Source organism: Ipomoea nil, unplaced genomic scaffold (genome assembly GCF_001879475.1).
Source record: "Ipomoea nil cultivar Tokyo-kokei standard unplaced genomic scaffold, Asagao_1.1 scaffold2939, whole genome shotgun sequence".
Lineage (NCBI taxonomy): Eukaryota > Viridiplantae > Streptophyta > Magnoliopsida > Solanales > Convolvulaceae > Ipomoea > Ipomoea nil.
In genome coordinates this window covers 442,629-465,236 of record NW_017619367.1, presented here as the reverse complement: position 1 = coordinate 465,236, position 22,608 = coordinate 442,629, and the positions used below count along the sequence as shown (strand labels likewise).

Sequence of the window (22,608 nt, the reverse complement as noted above, 5' to 3'; positions counted from 1 at the left end):
GCAATTAGGTCATTGAACTTAAAAGGTGTGCAATTAAACCAATAAACAAGTAAAATATGTGCAATTGAGACATTTTTTCAAATTTTTCGGTAGAATCCAATCATATAACTTACATGGTATGTGTTACGAATTGAATTTCCTCTACCATACTAGTTGGGATGAAAGATTGAAATGTTTTCAACTTATATTGCATTAAAGAAATCATAAAAATATTCTCAATTGCACATATTTTGCTTGTAGACTTTTTAAATTCAATGACCCAAATGCACAAAAACGATAAGTTCTATAACTTACTTACACTTGTGGCAAATTATTCTATAGACCCGGGTCTAAAATATACAATTTACATACTGAATGTTCACAATTTACATATTAAATGTTCACACTTTTGTAAAAGGTAAATTGTGAATATTTAGGCTGTGTTTGGAAACCCGAAAAATGACTTCTGGAAGTCATTTTCCGGGTTTTTGGTGTTTGGCTACACCTGGAAAATCCAGTCAATGGAATCCATTTTCCATTGACTGGGGAAAATGAGGCCAATTTGGCGGAAAACGACTTCCGCCAAATTTGGGCAGAAGTCGTTTTCCGCCTCTTCTCTTTTATTTATTTATTTATTTTTTTTTAAAAAAAAATTCTATGGTTTTCGGCAGAACCCAGTTCCGCCGGAAACCATAACCATGGTTCCGGCGGAACTGGGTTCCGGCGGAAACCATATCTATGGTTTCTGGCGGAACCCAGTTCCGCCGGAAGCCATAATTTTTTTTTTTTTTTTAAAGATTTAAAATAAATTTTTAATTTAGAATATTTAATTATACCATTCTACTCTCATTTTCCAGAAAATGAACTAAACACACAAAAACAGTTTTCCAAATGCAACCAAACACTGGAAAAGGAAAATGTTTTCCGGAAAATGACTCATTTTCCAGAAATCATTTTCCAGAAGTCATTTTCCTGCTTTCCAAACGGATCCTTAGTATGTAAATTGCGAACATTAAGTATGCAAATTGTGTATTTTGGATTCGGATCCACCTTGCAAGGTGGACTCGGTCCTTTTTTTTTTTTTTTTTTGGAATACTATTGACTCTATTACAAGGTAATATTTGTTCTATACTTTCTCTAACTATTGCAGTCAAAAAGTCACTATTGCACCACACAAGTTTGATCTTGTGACCTTCCATCAATGAGAGTCACGAGGTGGACCCAGTCCTTGGTTCAATTGTTTCTTTATTTTCACATCAAAACTTTTAGATATAAACAAAGTTTAATGTCTCAAATAGACTAGGGACTGAATTTAAAGAACTAAATTTCTAAAAGTTAAAAAGGGGGGACTAAATTTATAACAAAGTAATAATTGATGTATTAAAAAATGCAAATTTTCAACATCTTGAATCTTATGTAAAGTGTAATGGAATAACGTCAGATAACGTTCGCCAAAAACTTGCGCAAACTCATATAATATAAATTCGAGAGATGCTAAGCAGAGTATTCGTCTATTTGTGAGAATAGAAAGAAGCATGGAAATGGATTCCGGTGACCGGAAATTTGCACTTCCGGTGGACTCCGAGCACAAGGCCACCGAATTCCGAGTGTACTCTGTAGCGGCGCCGCACATGCGAGCATTTCACCTCTCATGGATCTCCTTCTTCGCCTGTTTCGTTTCCACCTTCGCCGCCCCTCCACTGCTCCCCATCATCCGCGACAACCTCGATCTCACGGCGACCGACATCGGCAACGCCGGAATCGCGTCGGTTTCCGGCGCCGTCTTCGCCCGGATCACCATGGGAACCGCGTGTGATCTCTTCGGCCCGCGCCTCGCCTCCGCCGCCCTCACCCTCCTCACGGCGCCGGCCGTTTACTGCTTCGCCGTCGCAAACTCCCCCGTCTCGTTCCTCCTCGTCCGCTTCTTCACCGGCTTCTCTTTGGCCACTTTCGTCTCGACCCAGTTCTGGATGAGCTCCATGTTCTCCGCCAAAGTGGTGGGCACCGCCAACGGAGTCGCCGGCGGGTGGGGAAATCTCGGCGGCGGCGCCACACAACTGATAATGCCTCTGGTATTTGACTTAATCAAAAACATCGGCGCCACGAAATTCACAGCTTGGAGAATCGCATTTTTCATCCCTGCCCTTTTTCAGACCATATCGGCCTACGCAATCTTCTTCTTTGGCCAAGACATGCCTGACGGGAACTACGCAGAGCTCCACAAATCCGGCGACAAGCACAAAGACAAATTCACAGATGTTTTCTATAACGCGACCACGAATTACAGGGGCTGGATTCTGGCATTAACCTACGGGTACTGTTTCGGCGTTGAACTCACTGTAGACAACATAATCGCGCAGTATTTTTACGACAGGTTTAACGTGAATCTCCACACGGCCGGGATCATTGCTGCTAGTTTTGGATTGGCAAATCTGTTTTCGCGGCCAGGAGGAGGCATGTTATCGGATATTGTGGCGAAGAGGTACGGAATGAGGGGAAGGCTGTGGGCATTATGGATTGTGCAGACCATAGGAGGGCTTCTTTGTGTTTTACTAGGAAGAGTTGGATCCTTGAGTGCTTCTGTTGCTGTCATGGTTGTTTTCTCTGTGTTCGTTCAAGCTGCCTGTGGCCTCACCTTTGGAGTTGTCCCATTTGTTTCAAGAAGGTAAATTGATTGATGTCCATCGATTATATATGTCGTAATTATTAAATTGGAATCCTCGGACCAAATTAAATCGGTTTATTTTTCAGGTCATTGGGGATAATATCTGGGATGGCAGGAGGGGGAGGAAATGTTGGAGCAGTCATAACACAAGTGATTTTCTTCAGAGGATCAAGATACAAGACCGAGACAGGGATAATGTTAATGGGAATCATGATCATCTGTTGCACGCTCCCAATTTTGTTCATCTACTTTCCTCAGTGGGGAGGGATGTTTTATGGTCCCTCCAAAGGCACGACGGAGGAAGACTATTACGGGGCGGAGTGGAGTGAGGCGGAGAAGGAGAAAGGGTTTCACCACCCAAGCATCAAATTTGCTAATAATAGCATAAGTGAAAGAGGAAGAAGAGTGGCATCTGCTCCCACACCCGTACATGGAACTCCTCCATCTGATGTAGTCTATGTGTGAGCTTAGCTTTGTTTTATTATCACTCAGCTTTAGGATTCCTACTCCATCTTTATATATTGTTATTGTAAAATCTACTTTTATCAATCTTGCTTAGCTATGACTATCTCTTGTATTCCTATAAATACGTTCCTTTTTGTACTCTGTAAACAAAATTGATTAATAATAAAAGCTCTATGTACAAATTATTGTTCTCATCTAGTATCAGTAGACCAAAACGATCCAAGGCTGCCAATCCAACCTCAACCCTCATAAATACTGACAATCCATCACTTTATTTCCCTCAAACTTACTTCCTCAAATTATCGGTTTTGAAAAACCCAACTGGTTCCCTTTCTCCATGGTCAAAATATCAGTAAATACGTTGATGGTGCTTTCTCATTGGTAGGGAGTATCCCGACCGACATAAGCTCCGCCACGACCGACTTGCCTTTGTCTTTCTCTTTTGATCCTTGCAGGTAGCAGGTCGGGCTTTTTTCATAGAGATCCCGGTCGGGAACGGCCGGAAGTTGCCCGAACGCTGGTGTCGACCACCGAGCGGTAGCCCTTCGACGAAAGAGCTGGCACAAGGACGCGAAAGGACGCGTGGCGGCTCTTCATGGCGACAGACAGGGCACCCGGGGGGATGACACGTGGTGGCTACGTGGAAGACATGCCGAGCAGCCGGAATCTTGTCCCCGGCACAGCGGCTATAAATGCCCACAGTAGCTACAGTGTAGAGGACTTTTGGACGATCGACAGGTTGTTGTTAGAGAATCCCGACCGCAGTCAGTCGGTACTCAGAGCAACCAAGTAGATTGTACTTAGGGCCTTCACCGTGATCAATAAAGATATTTACTTGCTTTAATTGGTCTCGTGTTGTTATATATTGCTTGCGTAGAATTAGCAGTATCATTTTGGCGCCGTCCGTGGGGATCCGTGCAAGAAACCAACGTCTTGACGAGCACCCGATCACCATATCAACATGTATCCGTGGGCACACAACAACTTTGCTGACGACCAGGCGGATGCGGCGAGCTCCTCCGACCACTATGCTACCCAACAGCAGGGTCAGACGATGGACCTCAACCTCAACCTCTCGCCACCGCATCCATCAAATACATACCCGGCCGCCCAGCAGCCGGTGAATTACATACAACCGGGATACCCAACACCCGGTCTGCCATACCAGCAGCAGCCGATGATGTATCCCGCCCAATATCCGTACCCGGTCCCACCTCCACCGTATGGGTACTGGCCAGGCCAACCAATGTGCTACACTTCCCCGGTTGGTTATCCACCGTATACGCCAGCTTATGCAGCTCCAGCCGCCGCCCCTCCAGTACAACCGGCCGCCCAAGTAGAGCCGCAGCGTCAGTCCATGTCCCGGGCTCGACGCTCGGCTCATTCGCGGTTGGGGTCGGGGGGTGTTGATGCGATGGAGGCACCAGCTCAGGCCGTTCAAGCGGAGGACCCTGAAGAAGTTGCCCGAGCGGTAGCTTTTGATCGTCTTCGACCGGAGATGCGCCAACGTTTGGGACCCCAAGACCCGGACCGCGGGCACGAAGAAGTACGAATGCAGGAAGCTAGCCACGAGGCTTCATCCGGGTATAGCGGGTCGAGATCTCACCGACGGCGACGCGCTCGGGATACAGCCCAAGCTGCTCAAGCCGCCGAGCTCAACGAAACCCGAGGATTGCTCTACAACCTCCAGGCTGAAGTTGCGCAGCTCAGGAGTGCGTATCCTACAGCACCCCCGGCCGACCGATCGACCCTGCACCAGACGCCTTTCACAGCAGCGGTAATGGCCCAGCCTTACCCGCTCGACTTAAAGGTCTCTGGGGAGAAGAGTTATGACGGACGGGCAGATCCTGAGGCCCACGTGAATGATTTTTTCAGCAACATGATGCTGAAGGGCGTTTCGGACGCTGTGATGTGCAGAGCCTTTTACTCGACCCTCACCGGCCGGGCAGCAGAGTGGTTCCGTACCCTGCCACCGGGGTCGATCGATAAATTTGAGACCCTGGCGATCAAATTCGTGAGGAAGTTCATCACTTCCAAAGTGGTGAGGAAGTCCTACATGTATCTCGAGAAGGCCAAGCAATTAGAAGGGGAAAGCTTGACCGATTTCCTCATCAAGTGGAAAGCGGCGGTCGGGGAGGTCGAGCCTATGGACGATGCGACCGCCACCCATATGCTTCACATATCTCTCCGGGCGGGACATTTGTATCAGGACTTCATCCTGCACCCCCCGACCACTTACGAGGAGGCCCTTCGGAGGGTCACAGACTATGCCAACGCCGGCGAGGCGAACGCCGTCAAGCGCTTGCAGGAGGTCGGCTCTTCGTCCCGTAAACCGGCCGGCCGGGCGGAACATCGGTCGGGAGATGACCATCCCCGATCCCGCACCAGGCCTGGCGAGTTTACGGCCTTGAACCGATCTGCGGCGGAGGCCATGCAATACGCCCAGTCCTGCAATCTCATCAAGCTCCGCCATCCCGATCGAGACGGCCCTGACAAGAGTAAGCATTGTGCTTACCATCGATGCGCCGGGCATGACACCGAGGAGTGTACCCACTTGCGCCAATTATTGGAAGATTTGCTCAATTTGGGAAAATTAGACAAGTGTGTGGGAAAGAGAGAAGACAGCAAGAGAAATACCGATCGGAGGGATCACAGGCGATCTCATCACCACTCTGATCGGTCGGGTCAGGACCGAAGAAACGATCGACGGGACGATCGTCACGATGACCGACGGGACCTAGACCCTCCATCCGGTACCCGCCCATCCGGCAAGCCCACCATCCATGTCATATTCGGCGGGCTGGAAGATGCATCTCGATCGAGGACGAATTGTCCAGTCGCGATTGTAGATTCTCGGGAAACTGGGAAGAGGCAGAGGATGGAACCCATAACCTTCACCCTTGAGGACCAACCTAGCAGCAGCGACCACGGCATGGAGGCGCTCGTGGTCACGATCGACGTTAAGGGGACGGACGTCCAAAGGGTTATGGTTGACACGGGCAGCAGTGTGAACGTCCTATACTTGGACGTGTTTGAGAAGCTTGGCCTCGACAGGAAGGAGCTGACTCCGGTCGGTGTACCACTGTCAGGATTTACCGGGGCTCTTATCTACCCCGAGGGAAAAATAACGCTCCCGGTCGAGATCGGCACGCCTCCAAAGTCGATCCAAACGGAGCTAGAATTTGTTGTGGTCAACCTCCATTGCGTCCACAACATTATCTTGGGCCGACCCGCCATTATGAAGATCGGTGGGATAATTTCTATGCCCCGCCTGTGCATGAAATTCCCCACCCCTAACGGGGTCGGCGTGGTCCGTGGCGATGTCCAATCCGCCCGGAAGTGTTACACTCGAGCGGTCAATAGACGTGACTCCGGTCCATCTTCCCGGGTGAACACCATAGCCAAAGAGGAGGCTAAGGAACAGAAGGAGCAGCCTGAGCCTTCCGAAGAAATAGAAGAAGTTCCCCTATCCGAGGATCGCCCGGATAGGAAGATCAAGATTGGCCGAGCCCTCACCCCCGAGATCCGAGCGGAAGTGCTGACCGTGCTCCGGGAGTATGTTGATATCTTTGCATGGGGGCCTGAAGATATGCCCGGGATCGATCGGTCGGTCATTTGTCACAAATTGGCCGTCGATCCCGCAGCTAAGCCGGTCGTGCAGAAGACACGACACCTCTCCTCCGATCGCCGCGAGTTTGTAAGAGAAGAAGTCAAGAAGATGGCGGCGATCGAGCACATCCGTCCGGTGGTCTATCCTGAGTGGGTGGCGAATATTGTTCTTGTTCCTAAGCCCCCAGCATGGAGGATGTGCATCGACTTCACGGACCTCAACAAAGCCTGTCCGCTCGACCCGTATCCTCTACCGAGCATTCACCAGATGGTCGACGAGACGGCCGGGGCCGAGTTAATGAGCTTCATGGATGCCTTCAAGGGGTACCATCAGATCATGATGCACCATGAAGACGAGAGCAAGACAGCCTTCGTGACCCCGGATGGGCTGTATTGTTACCGAGTGATGCCGTTCGGTCTGCGGAACGCAGGAGCCACCTACCAGAGGATGGTCAACATGCTCTTTGCTGATCTACTGGGCTGAACGATGGAAGCTTACATCGACGATATGTTGGTCAAGAGTCGAGACCGATCCGACCACACTCGGGACCTTCGGGAGTGCTTCCAGATCATGAGGAAGTACCAGTTGCGGCTGAACCCGACCAAGTGTACATTCGCGGTTCAGACCGGCAAATTCCTCGGCTATATGATGACCAAGAGAGGAATCGAGCCTAACCCGGCCAAAGTAAAAGCGATTCTGGACATGCAGCCGCCTTCCACCGTTCGGGAAGTCCAGCAATTGACTGGCCGGTTGGCAGCCCTCAGCCGGTTCCTCTCCAAGCTAGCCGAGCGCGCTTTACCTTTCTTTAAGGTATTGCGGAAGGTTAACGGATTCATCTGGGACGAAGAATGCCGAGTGGCTTTTCACGAGCTGAAGGAATATCTCATGTCACCAATCGTGCTCTCAAAGCCCGAGCTCGGAGAAGAGCTAGACGTGTACCTCGCCGTGTCCGATCGCGCAGTAAGCGTAGTGTTGTGCCGAACCGATCCGGAAGGGGTCCAGCGACCGGTGTATTATGTAAGCCACGCGCTACATGGTCCCGAGCTCCGGTACTCCCGGCTAGAGAAGGTCGTCTACGCCTTGTACATTGCCGCGAAGAAGTTGGCTCCCTACTTCCAGGGTCGAGCAATTCGCGTGTTGACCGATCAGCCGATCGGTCCAGTCCTCCGAACTGCTTCATCATCAGGTCGCCTAGTCAAATGGGCGTTAATGTTGACCCAGTACGCGATCGAATACCGACCAAGACCGGCTATTAAAGGTCAAGCTCTTGCGGACTTCTTGGTTGAGTGCACCGCCCGGGATACCCGGCCTCCTGAGGTTGCGGATCCCGAGGCTGAGTGGTGGTCGTTGGCTACTGACGGGTCAAGTAGCAAAAAAGGAGCAGGGGGAGGAGTAGTAGTCACGAGCCCAGAAGGATTCAAAGTCTATTTTGCTCTCATGTATCAGTTCCACCCGACCAACAACGAAGCCGAGTATGAAGCATTTGTAAATGGCTTGCAATGCGCTCGGGACTTGGGGGCTGAATACATCCGAGCCCAAACAGATTCTGCGCTCGTGGTCGGGCAAGTTCTCGGGGACTATGAAGTCAATGGTGAGCGTTTGCAGTTGTACCGAGACCTTGCCATGGAAAAGCTCGCTCAGTTCCGGGGGTATACCGTCCGACACATACCCCGGTTGGATAACGCCGATGCGGATATCTTATCCAAACTGGCCCAAGACGCCCCGGAACACATGTCGAAGATAGCTCGGATCTTGGTGATCCCCAAACACAGTATCCATCGCCTGCCGGTCAATCCAATCCAACTGGTGGAGGACAGCTGGATCACCGATCTGAAGGAATACCTCGAGCACGGTCGACTCCCAGACGACCCACAGCGTGCTCGAAAAGCCAAGCTGAGAGCCCCGAGGTTCCAAGTCTTGCATGGTCGTCTTTATCGGCGATCGTATGGAGGCCCTCTTATGCGTTGCTTGACCGCGTTCGAGGCCGAGTTAGTCATGAAGGAGCTTCACTCGGGAATTTGCTCCTCACATCAGGGAGGTCGATCCCTGGCCCGTCGTATCATGTTGATCGGGTACTATTGGCCGTCCCTCCAGCTAGACTGTGAAAAGTTAGCTCGGGAATGTGAGACGTGCCAACTGTACGCCCGGATGCCTGGACGACCGGCAACGTTCTACCAGCCAGTCACGACCGCAATTCCTTTCGCTAGGTGGGGGGTAGATATCTTGGGCCCCTTCCCTCAGCTCTCCGGTCGGAGAAAGTTCGTGATCGTCGCCATAGATTACTTCTCCAAGTGGATAGAAGCCGAGCCCTTAGCCACGATCACATCTCAGCAGTGTGCTCGCTTCCTTTGGCGCAATGTCATTTCCCGTTTTGGCGCACCCATGCATCTCATTAGCGACAACGGTCGCCAGTTTGTGAGCCAATACTTCCAGAATTTCTTGGCCACGATCGGGACGACTCACGTCCGGTCGTCGGTCGCTTACCCACAGGGAAATGGACAAGTGGAGAATGCTAACCAGACGATATTGGAAGGTCTGAAAAAGAAGTTACACTCGGCCGGTCGTAGTTGGGCCGATGAGTTGCCATATGTTTTATGGACTTATCGGACGACCCCGAGGGAAGCTACTTTGGAGACCCCTTTCGCCCTGGTTTACGGAGCTGAGGCCCGACTTCCGATCGAGGCCTGGATTCCGACCGATCGAGAGAGAACCTATAATGCGGAAGAGAACGAACACGCGATGGCGGTGGATCTCGATGGGGTCGAAGAAAAAAGAGAGCTAGCCGCTCGGCGCATAGCCGAGTATCAGAAGCGCGTCAAGAGTTCTAAAGATGTTCGGGTCAACCCTCGTTATTTTCAGGTCGGAGACTACGTTCTACGACGAAGGGAGGCCAGTCAACCTCTAGAGGGTGGAAAGCTAGCTCAGAACTGGGAGGGGCCGTATATCATCGGTGCGATCATACGGCCGGGAACATACCGACTGGAGACGACAACTGGTCGGGTAATCGAGGGGACTTGGAATTCCGAGCACCTCGTTATGTTTAGGCATTAGGCCTTTTTTTTGTAATCTTTGGACGAAGAGGGGGCTTGACCTGCGTGTAGGTCCCGGTCGTCGCCTGTAATTGAATTTCTAAGTTTGTAAATATTTACTGAACCGCCTGCGAGCGGGAAGGATTAATGTATATACGATCGGTGATTGTTCGACCGTTTGCATACGGCGGCCCGATCGGTTATTTTCTATACCTTCAGTGCATGCAGATCAATTTATCTACAAGTTACACCGACCGGGCGAATCTAACGACTGGTCAGATGCGCTCCACATCGGTGGACATTCGAGTCACGCCATTGATCGGGGAAGCTAGGAGCTCACAGCATAATTCCCCGATTCGTCCATCTTCTGTCCACTATCGCACCTACTCGTGCCTCGAAGGCACAATAGTGTGGGGGCTGGGATATATGAAGTGTTGATAGGCCCATATCGCTCGGTATATCCTGACCGTGGGGCTTGTTTTTCGAAAATTCGTCAAGGCCTGAAGACCGGGTCAACTTGGTCGGATGGGTCAATATTAGGACGAATCTATTTTCAGGAATTTCGACAAGGCCTGAAGATCGGATAAACCTGATCAGGTTGGCCAGGTTGATGTCGAAATCTCAGACGCACGACCGGGCTATAAAGCCCTAAGGTTGGACGTCGAGCGGGTCGAGTAATGCAAGACCGGGCCAAAAGGCTATGAGGTCAAGCATTAAGGTTCGGCTTGCGCGTGAGTAAAGTAAAGAGCAGGAATAAAGAACGAGCAGTAGGAGTTCAACAAAAAAGAAGAAGTTTCATTGATATAATGGAGTGCCCGGTACAAATCGGGACCGGGCTCCCGACCAATGGTCCTTTACAAAAAAGAAGAAGAAGAAAGAAGCCTATTCTACTTCTTCGTTTCCCGAGCTCCGGCAGCCGGTTCTTTTCCGCTCGGGGTGGCCGCTGAGGTTCCACCGGGCTCAGCCGCTCTTTCCTTCGGGGCGAAGGGAGAGGGACCGGGATCGGCTAGGTCTGGGGGCAATGCCGAGAGGACCAGCTGAAGATCTTCCCCATCCAGAGCCTGCTCCAACCGGGAACGGACTCGTTCAAGCATCTTCCGTTTCCCGGCCGTAAAGCCCCAGCGACCGAACGAGACGATCAGCTCTTCCCCGATCTCTGTTCCCCGGGCTGCTGTGAGGAAGGCCGAGCCCAAGTCCTTGTCTTTGAAGGCTGCCCGCGCCAGCTCGCTCGGATTCTCGAGCTGAGCCTTCAGCTCCTTGGCTTCTCCGATCGCCCGGCTGGCGACCTTCTCGGCAAGAACCCGCTCCTCGTCGCCCTTCTTCAGGGCCTTTTGGGTCTTCTCCAGCTCGGCTTGGAGGTCCTTGATCTCCTTCAAGCGACGGGCGGCCGTCTTCTTGTGGTGATCAGCTTCCTCGGCCAGCATGGCTCGACCTTGTAGGAGCTGGGCGGCCCGGGAAATCTGCAAAACAAAAGACGTTCGGGATTAGCCTGATCGAAAGCACTTGAGCAAGAAAGCTGTTAGTTGAGAAAAGTTTACCTCGGCCAGATCGTGGCCGATCCGCTCAGCCACTTGAGTCGGGGTCATCTTCCCCAGATCCTCCTTGACTGGCGCGGCGTTGCCGATCCGGGCCAGCATGGACGCAGGGTCCCTTTCTCGCCCGACCGAAGGGCTCGGGCTGCGCTGCTCACGGCGGCGCTTCAGGCTGCCCACCTCGGTCGCGCCCTGGTCGGCAACCTTCTCCTTGCCCCGGGCGACCTCTACCCGGGTGACCAAGACGTCAGGCTGCTTGACGATGAAGCCCTCGCCCGTCGTCACGGTCGAGGCGCTCAGGGGTCGGGCAAAGGGAATCTCCTTTTCCCCGGCCGCCTTGGTCTTTGTCTTCTTCTTCCCGCCGAGGGAGATCTTGGCGGGCGGGGGAAGGGCGGTGTCTTCATCACCGAATTCGGCCATAGCTGCAAAAGGGGAAACGGTCAGTTTGATCGAGATGTTAAGCTAGGTCGGGAGAATCAGCTCGAGCTGAACCTTTCTTCTTTCGTTTCGACGGCTTGACGAGCGTCACGCCCATCGGCACGGGCAGATACTTCTCCCTTAGCTCGTACGTGGGGGGCGGGAGCTTGGCGGCTGCGAGACTCTCGGCTGTCCGGAAGATGGAATACTCGTGTATTTCACTCGAGATCCGAGTGACCGTCTCCTTGAGCGCCTGAGTCACGGCCGGCACCACTTGCTTTCTGAAGTCACTGCTCCAAGTGCGATCGACCGGGAGGATCCAGGGGTCGTATTTGATGGAGAAAATTCTGTTCTTCCACCCCTTGTTGTTCCCGGGCAGGCCTTTGATGGCGCACATATCTGCTCGGGATTGCAGCATCAGGAACCCGCCCCCGTAGCGGCCCGGGAGAACCTTGATCTGGTAGATGAAGTTGAACAACTCCATCGTGCACTCGGCCTCGTGCCGAGTGCATATCTGCGGAAAGCAGGCGAGGATCCGGTGGGCGTTCGGGCAGATTTGAGCCGGAACGACCCGATAGTACGCTAGAAAGGCCGTCAAGAGGGCCGGGAAGGGAATGGCAATCGGGGCCATTAGGGAGTCGTAATGCATCCCGATCCACTTGCCCCGATGCCTGTCAATTACGTTCCCCAGCTGCCGGCTCGTGTCGAATTCTACCCGACCCCGGAGTACTTCAGCAATCCGAGCCGCTTCGCCTTTGGTCAGCAGGCTCATTTCTTGCTCGACACTCTCGCTGTTCAAGAATTCGAGCTCGACGGCTGGCGTGGCTGGCCCGGCCGGGTCTTCTTCGGTCTGCTCGGGGGTATTTTCCCGATCACCCCCTCGAGGAGCAGCTTCCGGGTAGTCCCCAACCACCCGGGTAGGCGTTTCCCTAACGCCCTCGGTCGGAGAACCCCGCCCGCTTGACTTGGTTCTCTCTTCCTCTTCTTCGCTGGAGCTCCCCGATCCGCTGGAGCTAGAGCTCGACGTCCCGGAGGAGCTTGATGCGTTGTTATGCTCGACGGCTCGCTCAGGGGCTGGCGTTGCTCGGGGGCTGGCTTCGGGAGTGCAGGACATAATGTCCACTTCCTCGTCGCTGATATGCTCGACCTCCTCATCATAATCCGCGATCGAGGCGTTTTGACTGTCAGAGTCCGTCATTTCGATCTACCTAACGGTCGGTCGGGGTTAGTAAAGGACTTGAGACGTCCGGGACAGTTAGTTGACCTAGCGTTCTACCTATAGTTGAAAGCCTAAAGTAAAGAAGAAGGATTAAGAGCTTACCGAGTGGAGGGAGATTGAAGCTCGAAGTTCGAAGTTTGCTTGCTCGACTGCCTTGCTAAGGTGCTCTGCTCGGGACTCTCCGAGGGTACCGATTGATGCGCAAGAGTGAGGAAAGTTCAAATGTGGGCCTCAAAGGCCTATTTATAGGAGAGCATTTAGGCGGGAAAATGAATCCACTTACGTGACACGACTGGCGCTGAATCCGAGGCGACGGTTGCAGTCGCAGAGGCCGGCAGTGGCCGACACGTGGCGAGGAGGGGAATGGCAGCTGGCCGGTCGGTCTAATGCCTGACGGTTGGGCTTCTTCATCCCGTCCCGTTTTTTCCCGACTGATCAAAAAGGCCCGGGCTGGGGGGCTTTTGGTAGGGAGTATCCCGACCGACATAAGCTCCGCCACGACCGACTTGCCGTTGTCTTTCTCTTTTGATCCTTGCAGGTAGCAGGTCGGGCTTTTTTCATAGAGATCCCGGTCGGGAACGGCCGGAAGTTGCCCGAACGCTGGTGTCGACCACCGAGCGGTAGCCCTTCGACGAAAGAGCTGGCACAAGGACGCGAAAGGACGCGTGGCGGCTCTTCATGGCGACAGACAGGGCACCCGGGGGGATGACACGTGGTGGCTACGTGGAAGACATGCCGAGCAGCCGGAATCTTGTCCCCGGCACAGCGGCTATAAATGCCCACAGTAGCTACAGTGTAGAGGACTTTTGGACGATCGACAGGTTGTTGTTAGAGAATCCCGACCGCAGTCAGTCGGTACTCAGAGCAACCAAGTAGATTGTACTTAGGGCCTTCACCGTGATCAATAAAGATATTTACTTGCTTTAATTGGTCTCGTGTTGTTATATATTGCTTGCGTAGAATTAGCAGTATCACTCATGTATGGCTTATTATATTCTGGCTCTAGATGGTTGTTTCTTTGTAGCCAATCATGCAACCCAAGCTTGGGTTCGTTAGGATTCTTCCATTATGTATATGCTCATCTCATCTATGTCTGATGTAGTTATGTATGTTGTTGTTGTAACACCCCCGATTTTCAAGACCTTTAAAACTTATATAATAAAGGTAGAATCTCATTAAATCCCAAAATACGATACAAAGAGTACGGGGTGTTATGCCACACCTGAGCTAGAGAACTCAGGTGCACAGGCCAACTAACTAATATCCTTAATAAAGTAAATGCATAACATGGCACGCAGGCCGAAAAGGGAAACTATCTACTTCTACGCTCCAAGATCTAGCGCGCTCCAGTGACTTATTCTTCTGTGCCTGAAAGCCAAATATATCTGTTCAGCGAGAGATGCTGGTAACCCACTCCAACGCGTTGAAATACCATACATATAGATATATATATAGATATACGAAAACCATTTTGAACATGAAGATATATCCTACGAACTCTAGCTTTTAAAACAGGGATAGACTCTAGGGCTAAGCACAGACAGCAGTTATACCAAGCATATACAGTTTACAACAGGCAAGACAGATAAGATAAGCACAATTAATAATCATAACCCAACATATACGATCCCCAGTACAAATCCCATAGTCTCATCCCCAAGATACTCATAACCGCAACTCATCCATACTTCATCACATAGCACACTTTGTTGGCGCCACAGGACCAATCGCATGCCCATACATGAGGGTCAGCGCATATAGCTCTGACACGGCCCCGCAGCACCCTGCCCCGTATCGCAACACGGAGGGGTCGATCGCAACCTACCGATAAACCGTAGCTCATCATAGTTTGATCGCAACAAAACAGTGGACCGCAGCCCAAGAGTATGTCATCTGACCGCAGCCAGGAAAGTATGAACCGCAGCTCATGTAGAAACGTTTGATCGCAACCAAACGGTGGACCGCAGCCCAAGAGTGTAAATCTGACCGCAGCCAGCTTCTGAACCGCAGCTCAGGAATAACCAATCCGATCGCAACCGAATTGGGGTGTCATGCACACATAACACATAGCAAGCACATGCAACCCACATTAACACATTGGGAAGGGGAGAAAGCGTATAACAAAACCTATGCGTGATCCTTCACATACTAAGAATGGTCCTAAGGGGTTCATACTTCTTCCACCTAGGTCAACGGGATACCAATTCAACTAGCATGCAATATATAAGACTCATAAACCTACGAACGGTACCCGAAACATCAAACTAGACACGGCACGATGAACGGAGTCCGTTGGGACACCACGGGGATCGGGGAAACATCAAACAGGGAAGCCGGGGTCCCGAATGGGGGAGATTTCCAGCGGGTAGCTGGTGGGTGGGGGCCCACCCGCCGGCTGCCCGCTGGTAAGCACTGTTCCGGGCAGCGGGTCCCCGGCGGGCAGCTGCCCGCCCGCCGGCTGCCCGCTGCCGGAGACGTCCCTTCTGGCCGCGGGTAGGTGGCAGGGTCCCCTACCCCCACTGACTCTTTTTCACCAAAAACGCCCCGGGAACCATTGTGGAACCCGAAACCATGCTTAGACACTTTACAACGCAACTAACGATCAACACGTAGACAGTTAACGGATCAAATACGAGAAACGTACGGCACATAACCTATCATGCTTTTCTAAACATAATCGACACCCAAACATGCGATTTCCCCACCCGATACATCAAGAATAATATCATACGATACAACCTAGGGTTCTAATCACTTTTATACCAACAAGAATACGATTCGTCTTCTAATTACAAGATTCGGTATAAATAACACATAAGCATCAAGAATGCCATACAATTATCAAGAACGACATATAAACATCAAGAACTCCACATGATCATCAAGAACACCATAATTATCAAGAATCTCCCAATATCAAGATCACCCATGGAATTATCCCACCAATCATCAATAATAATATCACAAATCATCAATACACGATAATATGGGGAAATCTTACGGGGGAAATCATAGCTATAAAAATAGGTTTTGTTGAGACATGGGTTACCTCTTAGCCTTAATTAATTCCTTGGCTATGAAGGGTCTTTCTTTAAGCTTTCTTGCTTTCTTGATTTCTTTTAAGGGAATTCTTGGAGCTCTTTGGGGTGGTGAGTCGTTTATTGTGGTGGGGGGGTTCTAGGTGCCTCTTAAGTCCCCTATTTATATCTTTAGGAGTCCTAATTTGGAACTAATATTATAGGCTTGCTAATTCTATTCCTTTTGGAACTAAGGATTGGGTTTAGGGATAAGGGTCCATGGTCCATAGTGGACCATATTAATTAATTAAAGAGAATCCTAATCATAATCTGAATAGTAAAAGTCATACTTCCTTTATTCCTAATAGGCCTAAGACTCTCATTCAGGCAAGGGTCCACGGTTCATGGTGGACCTCATTAATTAATTAAAAGGAAACCTAACCGAATTAAATCATATTTAATTATTATTAACGGGATTAATTAAATAATTAATCCGGGATTGAAGGCCGTAACACGGGGTGTTACACTCTCCCCCCTTACGAGAAGCTTCGTCCCCGAAGCTTAGAAATCATTGCGGGGGTAACGAGTCAAAGGTAGTACGGTGGTCCTTTAGAGAAAGTATTTTGCGGGGAAACTGTATAATTGTATGTCTATGTGTGCTGGGTTTTTGAGAACGATTAGGTTTAAAGGGCTAAGAGAGTGGGTTTCAAACCTAAGGACAAAGTGAATTTAGGAATTAGGATCAAAGTTTTCAAGGTTGCAACTTAGGGCGTGAGGTTGCCACCTTGTTTGGAATCGTTAAAATAGGGAATCAAGAATGTGGTTTGAAGGGTAGAAAGGGTTTTTAAATAAGGAGGGGGCCGATTTCCCGAGGGAGGGAAAGGAATTCGGCTAGGATAGGTTAAGGGTTCTCGATTTTAAGTGACTATTCTGGTTTGATGCTTTGACCCTGACGTATTGACGGACTGATGATCCTTCTTCCTTGGTGTTGGCACTTGCTTGACTTTAAGATCCTTGTTAGACCTTGCTTCCCATGATAAAGTTTCATCCTTCTCTCCTATCTTGAGGGAATCTCCCGTGATGATTTAACACTTACTTCGTTAATGCGTCCAAGGTCTTGACCAAGTTTGGTCAACCAAGCCGATCTCTTAGGGCGCACTTCCCAAATTCTTCCCAAAGCCTCTTGGGAGTCGATAAGCTTTGGGTTGACTTTTTCTTATTGAATTTCATCTCTTCTTTAGTGAGTGAAATTCTTAGTGAGACTTCATGTCTTCTCCGAGGTTCGGCTTGTTGTGCCCTTTCACTAGTACAGATCTGATCATTTGCTACTGTTGTAAATGACATTTAGCTACTGTTATACAACAGTCGCAGATACGATCGTCACAAAAAGCCTCGGACATTACGCGACTGTTGTGAAACAGTCGCGAATTGGGTATTAATTCGCGACTGTTCTTGATGTCAAACAGTCGCGGATTGTATTTTTATTTATTTTTTATTTTCTTTATTCAGTGGTCTTCCGCGACTGTTTTAACATAGAAACAGTCGCGGAATAATTTTTTTTTTAATTATTTAATTTATTTTTGTTAAATTCACTATTTTTTTTTTTTATAATTCTTGTACCTGTTACAGTTTAAGTCCTACACAACACAATTTATCTATCAATGCACTACTTTATATCACCACACTTTAATATCATTTTTTTTTTGAAAGTCACACTTTAATATCATAGAAACACTACAATACTTTTAACACAAACAATCATCAATACTTTAACAAAATGCACTTGAACACAATACTATCATCAAAACACAATACTACTTTATATCCTCGATTACACTTTAATATAATAATATCATCAAAACATGCACAAAACAATACTATCATCAAAACAAAACTATTTATCAATAAAACAAAAGTTACACGCACTCCGAAAAGAAGTATTTTGCCCATTGCTCCCGAATCTCATTTATGTCATTGATGGAGTACGGACTATCGTTTTCAAATGCCTACAAAAAAATTTAAGTAATCAAATTTATGTTAATTAATAAAATATAACTTAACTGTACTATACATAGTTGTATTTAAATTCACTTATCTTATCCAAATCATCAATAGATGAATATTTTGTCACGATATCAAACATGTATCGCATGACATAATATCCACACTCATAATCTCCAGGTTGTATCGGGCACTACAAAATACATATATATATTATTAATTTAAGCAATTTATTGTAATTCATAATATCACACTAATTAAAACTTAAATTCAATTTCTATACATACTTTGCATGGCTTCCAATCGATATTCTTAATTCGTCCATTCGTAGGAACAGAGCGAAATGCCCTATATTAATTATAAACATACATAAAAATTTATAAATAATATAATTGAAGTTAAAATACTTATATAAATAATAAGATATTTACTTACAAATTAATAGAAGCTTTAATTTCACCAATGTCGCGATCAGAAGGCAAGGGATCCAAGAAACATACGCTTTTTGAGCGCATGCAAGATATCTTGGCTTGGTGATCAAGTCCTGCAGAACCATAATCATATCATTTACTAATAAAATAATGTTCATTTAAAAACTTTTATAGAATGAAAGAGAATCATCTGCCAAAGCACAATGGACTAACTAAATGCATAATAGAAATGGATTTTCATGTACTTAATGCTGATTTTCTTTTTAATTATGTCATTTTTTTTTAAGTGGGGAACATTTATTCCATCATCATGTACTTCATTACTATTTTCTCTCAGATTTTCATTTTTCAAGTCCTATGGATCCAAATGAGCTCAAGACACTCCCAACTCCGAGTGTGTGCTATACTTGGAGCCTATCAAGACCCCCCAATCTTAGTGCAAGCCAGAATGGGCCCCTAAGGCTATAAACTACCTAAGAATTTCTTCTAGAGTAGCTTTTTGCCTCAAGATGCAAGATATGCACATAGCTAAAGCTTGGGAGCTCATAAAGCAAACAAATAATGATCTTCATCTTCAAGCTTCCACCTACCTGCAAAACAAATCAATGGCTTCATCTCTACACAAGTGTAGATCCACCAAACAATATCTGCACAGTGTTTAACTGCCAGTTCCCACATCAAGCTGATGCCCTCAGAGACTGCCCAGCTAGCAGCCCATCATTGGGCCAAGGGGAGCATAGATCTTAGCTAAATAGCCTCATAGATCCATCCTCCCATGTATACTCTAAATTTAATTATGTCATTTAACAATTATAAATTTCAATACCATACCGGATTATAACAACTCTGGTTATTGATTGCAATGACGTAAACCGAGTCACTAAAGTCTTGTCAAGAGCAACAGACTAAAATATTGCAGTCACTAAAGTCCGTACCGAGGCAGTGGTACAGACTAAACAACAACGATGACAGACAAAGAGTGTTAAAAAATGAAAACTCATTGAATTCACACCAACCCACAACTCTGATATTTGCAGTAAACACTGCTATCTCATAATCAATTAGCAAAGCTAAGCATCAATGTCTCCTCATCTTTTATTACACTTACCTACCATATATGCATGTATCCACCTTTTAAACTCTAATCTCTACCAACAACAACATTAAACATTCCCGCTCGCAGGCAGTTGATAAGTATTTACAATAATAAATTTATTTACAAATGACGACCGGGACCAACTCGCAGGTCGAGCCCCCACTTCGTCCAAAGATTACAAAAAATAGGCTAGTGCCTAAACATAACGAGGTGCTCGAAATTTCAAGTCCCCTCGATTACCCGACCGGTTGTCGTCTTTAGTCGGTATGTACCCGGCCGTATAATAGCACTGATGATGTACGGCCCTTCCCAATTTTGAGCTAGCTTTCCGCCTTCCAAAGGTTGACTGGCCTCCCTTCGTCGTAGAACGTAATCTCCCACCTGAAAATAACGAGGGTTGACCCGAACATCCTTCGAACTCTTGACCCGTTTCTGATACTCAGCCATACGCCGAGCGGCTAGCTCTCTTTTTTCCTCGACCCCGTCGAGATCCACGACCATCGCATGCTCGTTCTCCTCCGCATTGTAGGTTCTTTCTCGATCGGTTGGAATCCAAGCTTCGATCGGGAGTCGGGCCTCTGCTCCATAAACCAGGGCGAAAGGGGTCTCCAAAGTAGCTTCCCTCGGGGTCGTCCGATAAGTCCACAACACATAGGGCAACTCATCGGCCCAACTACGACCAGCCGAGTGTAGCTTCTTTTTTAGACCTTCCAAAATCGTCCGGTTAACGTTTTCCACTTGTCCGTTTCCCTGCGGGTAAGCCACCGACGACCGGACATGGGTCGTCCCGATCGTAGCCAAGAAATTTTGAAAATATTTGCTTACAAATTGGCGGCCGTTGTCGCTGATGAGATGCACGGGCACACCAAAGCGGGAAATCACATTGCGCCAAAGGAACCGAGCACACTGCTGAGAAGTGATCGTGGCTAAAGGCTCGGCTTCTATCCACTTGGAAAAGTAATCGATGGCGACAATCACGAACTTTCTTCGACCGGAGAGCTGAGGGAAGGGGCCCAAGATGTCTACCCCCCACCTAGCGAAGGGAATTGCAGTCGTGACCGGCTGATAGAAAGTTGCCGGTCGTCCAGGCATCCAGGCAAACAGTTGGCACGTCTCACATTCCCGAGCTAACTTTTCACAGTCTAGCTGGAGGGACGGCCAATAGTACCCGATCAGCATGATACGACGGGCTAACGATCGGCCTCCTTGATGTGAAGAACAAATTCCCGAATGCAATTCCTTCATGACCAGATCGGCCTCAAATGCGGTCAAGCAACGCATAAGAGGTCCTCCGTACGATCGCCTGTAAAGACGACCGTCCAAGACTTGGAACCTTGTGGCTCTAAGCTTGGCCTTCCGAGCACGCTGTGGATCGTCTGGGAGTCGACCGTGCTCGAGGAACTCCTTTAGATCGGTGATCCAATTGTCTTCTACCGGTTGGATTGGATTGACCGGTAGGCGATGGATGCTATGTCTCGGGATCACCAAAATTCGTGCTATCTTCGACATATGTTCCGGGGCGTCTTGAGTCAACTTAGACAAAATGTCCGCGTCGGCATTATCCAATCGGGGTATATGTCGGACGGTATACCCGCGGAACTGAGCAAGCTTCTCCATGGCTAGGTCTCGGTATAGCTGCAGACGCTCTCCATTAACTTCATAATCAACGAGAACCTGCCCGACCACGAGCGCAGAATCTGTTTGAGCTCGGATGTATTCAGCCCCCAAGTCCCGAGCGCACTGTAAGCCATTAACAAAGGCTTCGTACTCGGCTTCATTATTGGTCGGATGGAACTGATACATGAGAGCAAAATAGACTTTGAATCCCTCCGGGCTCGTGACCACCACTCCTCCTCCTGCCCTTTTCTTGCTACTCGACCCGTCAGTAGCCAATGACCACCACTCAGCCTCGGGATCCGCAACCTCAGGGGGTCGGGTATCCCGGGCGGTGCACTCGACCAAGAAATAAGCCAAAGCTTGACTTTTGATAGCTGGTCTCGGTCGGTATTCGATCGCGTACTGGGTCAGCATCAACGCCCACTTGACTAGGCGACCAGACGATGAAGCAGTTCGGAGGACTGGCCCGATCGGCTGATCGGTCAGCACGCGAATTGCTCGACCCTGGAAATAGGAAGCCAACTTCTTCGCGGCAATGTATAAGGCGTAGATGACCTTCTCTAACCGGGAGTACCGGAGCTCAGGACCATGTAGCGCGTGGCTTACATAGTACACCGGTCGCTGGACCCCTTCCGGATCGGTTCGGCACAATACTGCGCTTACTGCACGATCGGAAACGGCGAGGTATACGTCTAGCTCTTCTCCGAGCTCGGGCTTTGAGAGCACGATTGGTGACATGAGATACTCCTTCAGCTCATCGAAAGCCGCTCGGCATTCTTCGTCCCAGACGAATCCATTAACCTTTCGCAATACCTTGAAGAAAGGTAAAGCGCGCTCGGCTAACTTGGAGAGGAATCGGCTGAGGGCTGCCAACCGACCGGTCAATTGCTGGACTTCCCGAACGGTAGAAGGTGGTTGCATGTCCAGAATCGCTTTCACTTTGGCCGGGTTGGGCTCAATTCCTCTCTTAGTCATCATATAGCCGAGGAACTTGCCGGTCTGAACCGCAAATGTACACTTGGTCGGGTTCAGCCGCATTTGGTACTTCCTCATGATCTGGAAGCACTCCCGGAGATCCCGAGTGTGGTCGGATCGGTCCCGGCTCTTGACCAGCATGTCATCAATATAAGCTTCCATCGTTCGGCCCAGCAAATCGGCAAAGAGCATATTGACCATTCTCTGGTAGGTCGCTCCTGCGTTGCGGAGGCCGAACGGCATCACTCGGTAACAATACAGCCCGTCTGGGGTCACGAAGGCTGTCTTGCTCTCATCTTCATGGTGCATCATGATTTGATGATAACCCTTGAATGCATCCATGAAACTCATTAACTCGGCCCCGGCCGTCTCGTCGACCATCTGGTGGATACTCGGTAGAGGATACGGGTCGAACGGACAGGCCTCATTGAGGTCGGTAAAATCAATGCACATCCTCCACGCTGGGGGCTTAGGAACAAGGACTATATTAGCCACCCACTCGGGATAGATCACTGGTCGGATGTGCTCGATCGCCGCCATCTTCTTGACTTCCTC

At 49.1% G+C, this 22,608-nt stretch overlaps 1 protein-coding gene across 1 annotated transcript; it reads left to right on the top strand.

Moving 5' to 3' along the window:
• Window positions 1-1,420: 1,420 nt before the first annotated feature.
• On the top strand, window positions 1,421-3,291 carry LOC109162323 (high affinity nitrate transporter 2.5). The gene is made up of 2 exons (XM_019311047.1): window positions 1,421-2,644; window positions 2,731-3,291. The coding sequence occupies exons 1-2, from the start codon at window positions 1,515-1,517 to the stop codon at window positions 3,107-3,109; spliced, it is 1,509 nt and encodes a 502-aa protein (XP_019166592.1). The 5' UTR covers window positions 1,421-1,514; the 3' UTR covers window positions 3,110-3,291.
• The last annotated feature ends 19,317 nt before the right edge of the window (window positions 3,292-22,608 follow it).

Bases quoted from the DNA above. Each gene is read 5' to 3' on its own strand.
- LOC109162323 (XM_019311047.1), top strand. From the start codon at position 1,515: ATGGAAATGGATTCCGGTGACCGGAAATTTGCACTTCCGGTGGACTCC. The intron at 2,645-2,730 runs GTAAATTGATTG...TTTATTTTTCAG, and splicing joins GTCCCATTTGTTTCAAGAAG to GTCATTGGGGATAATATCTG.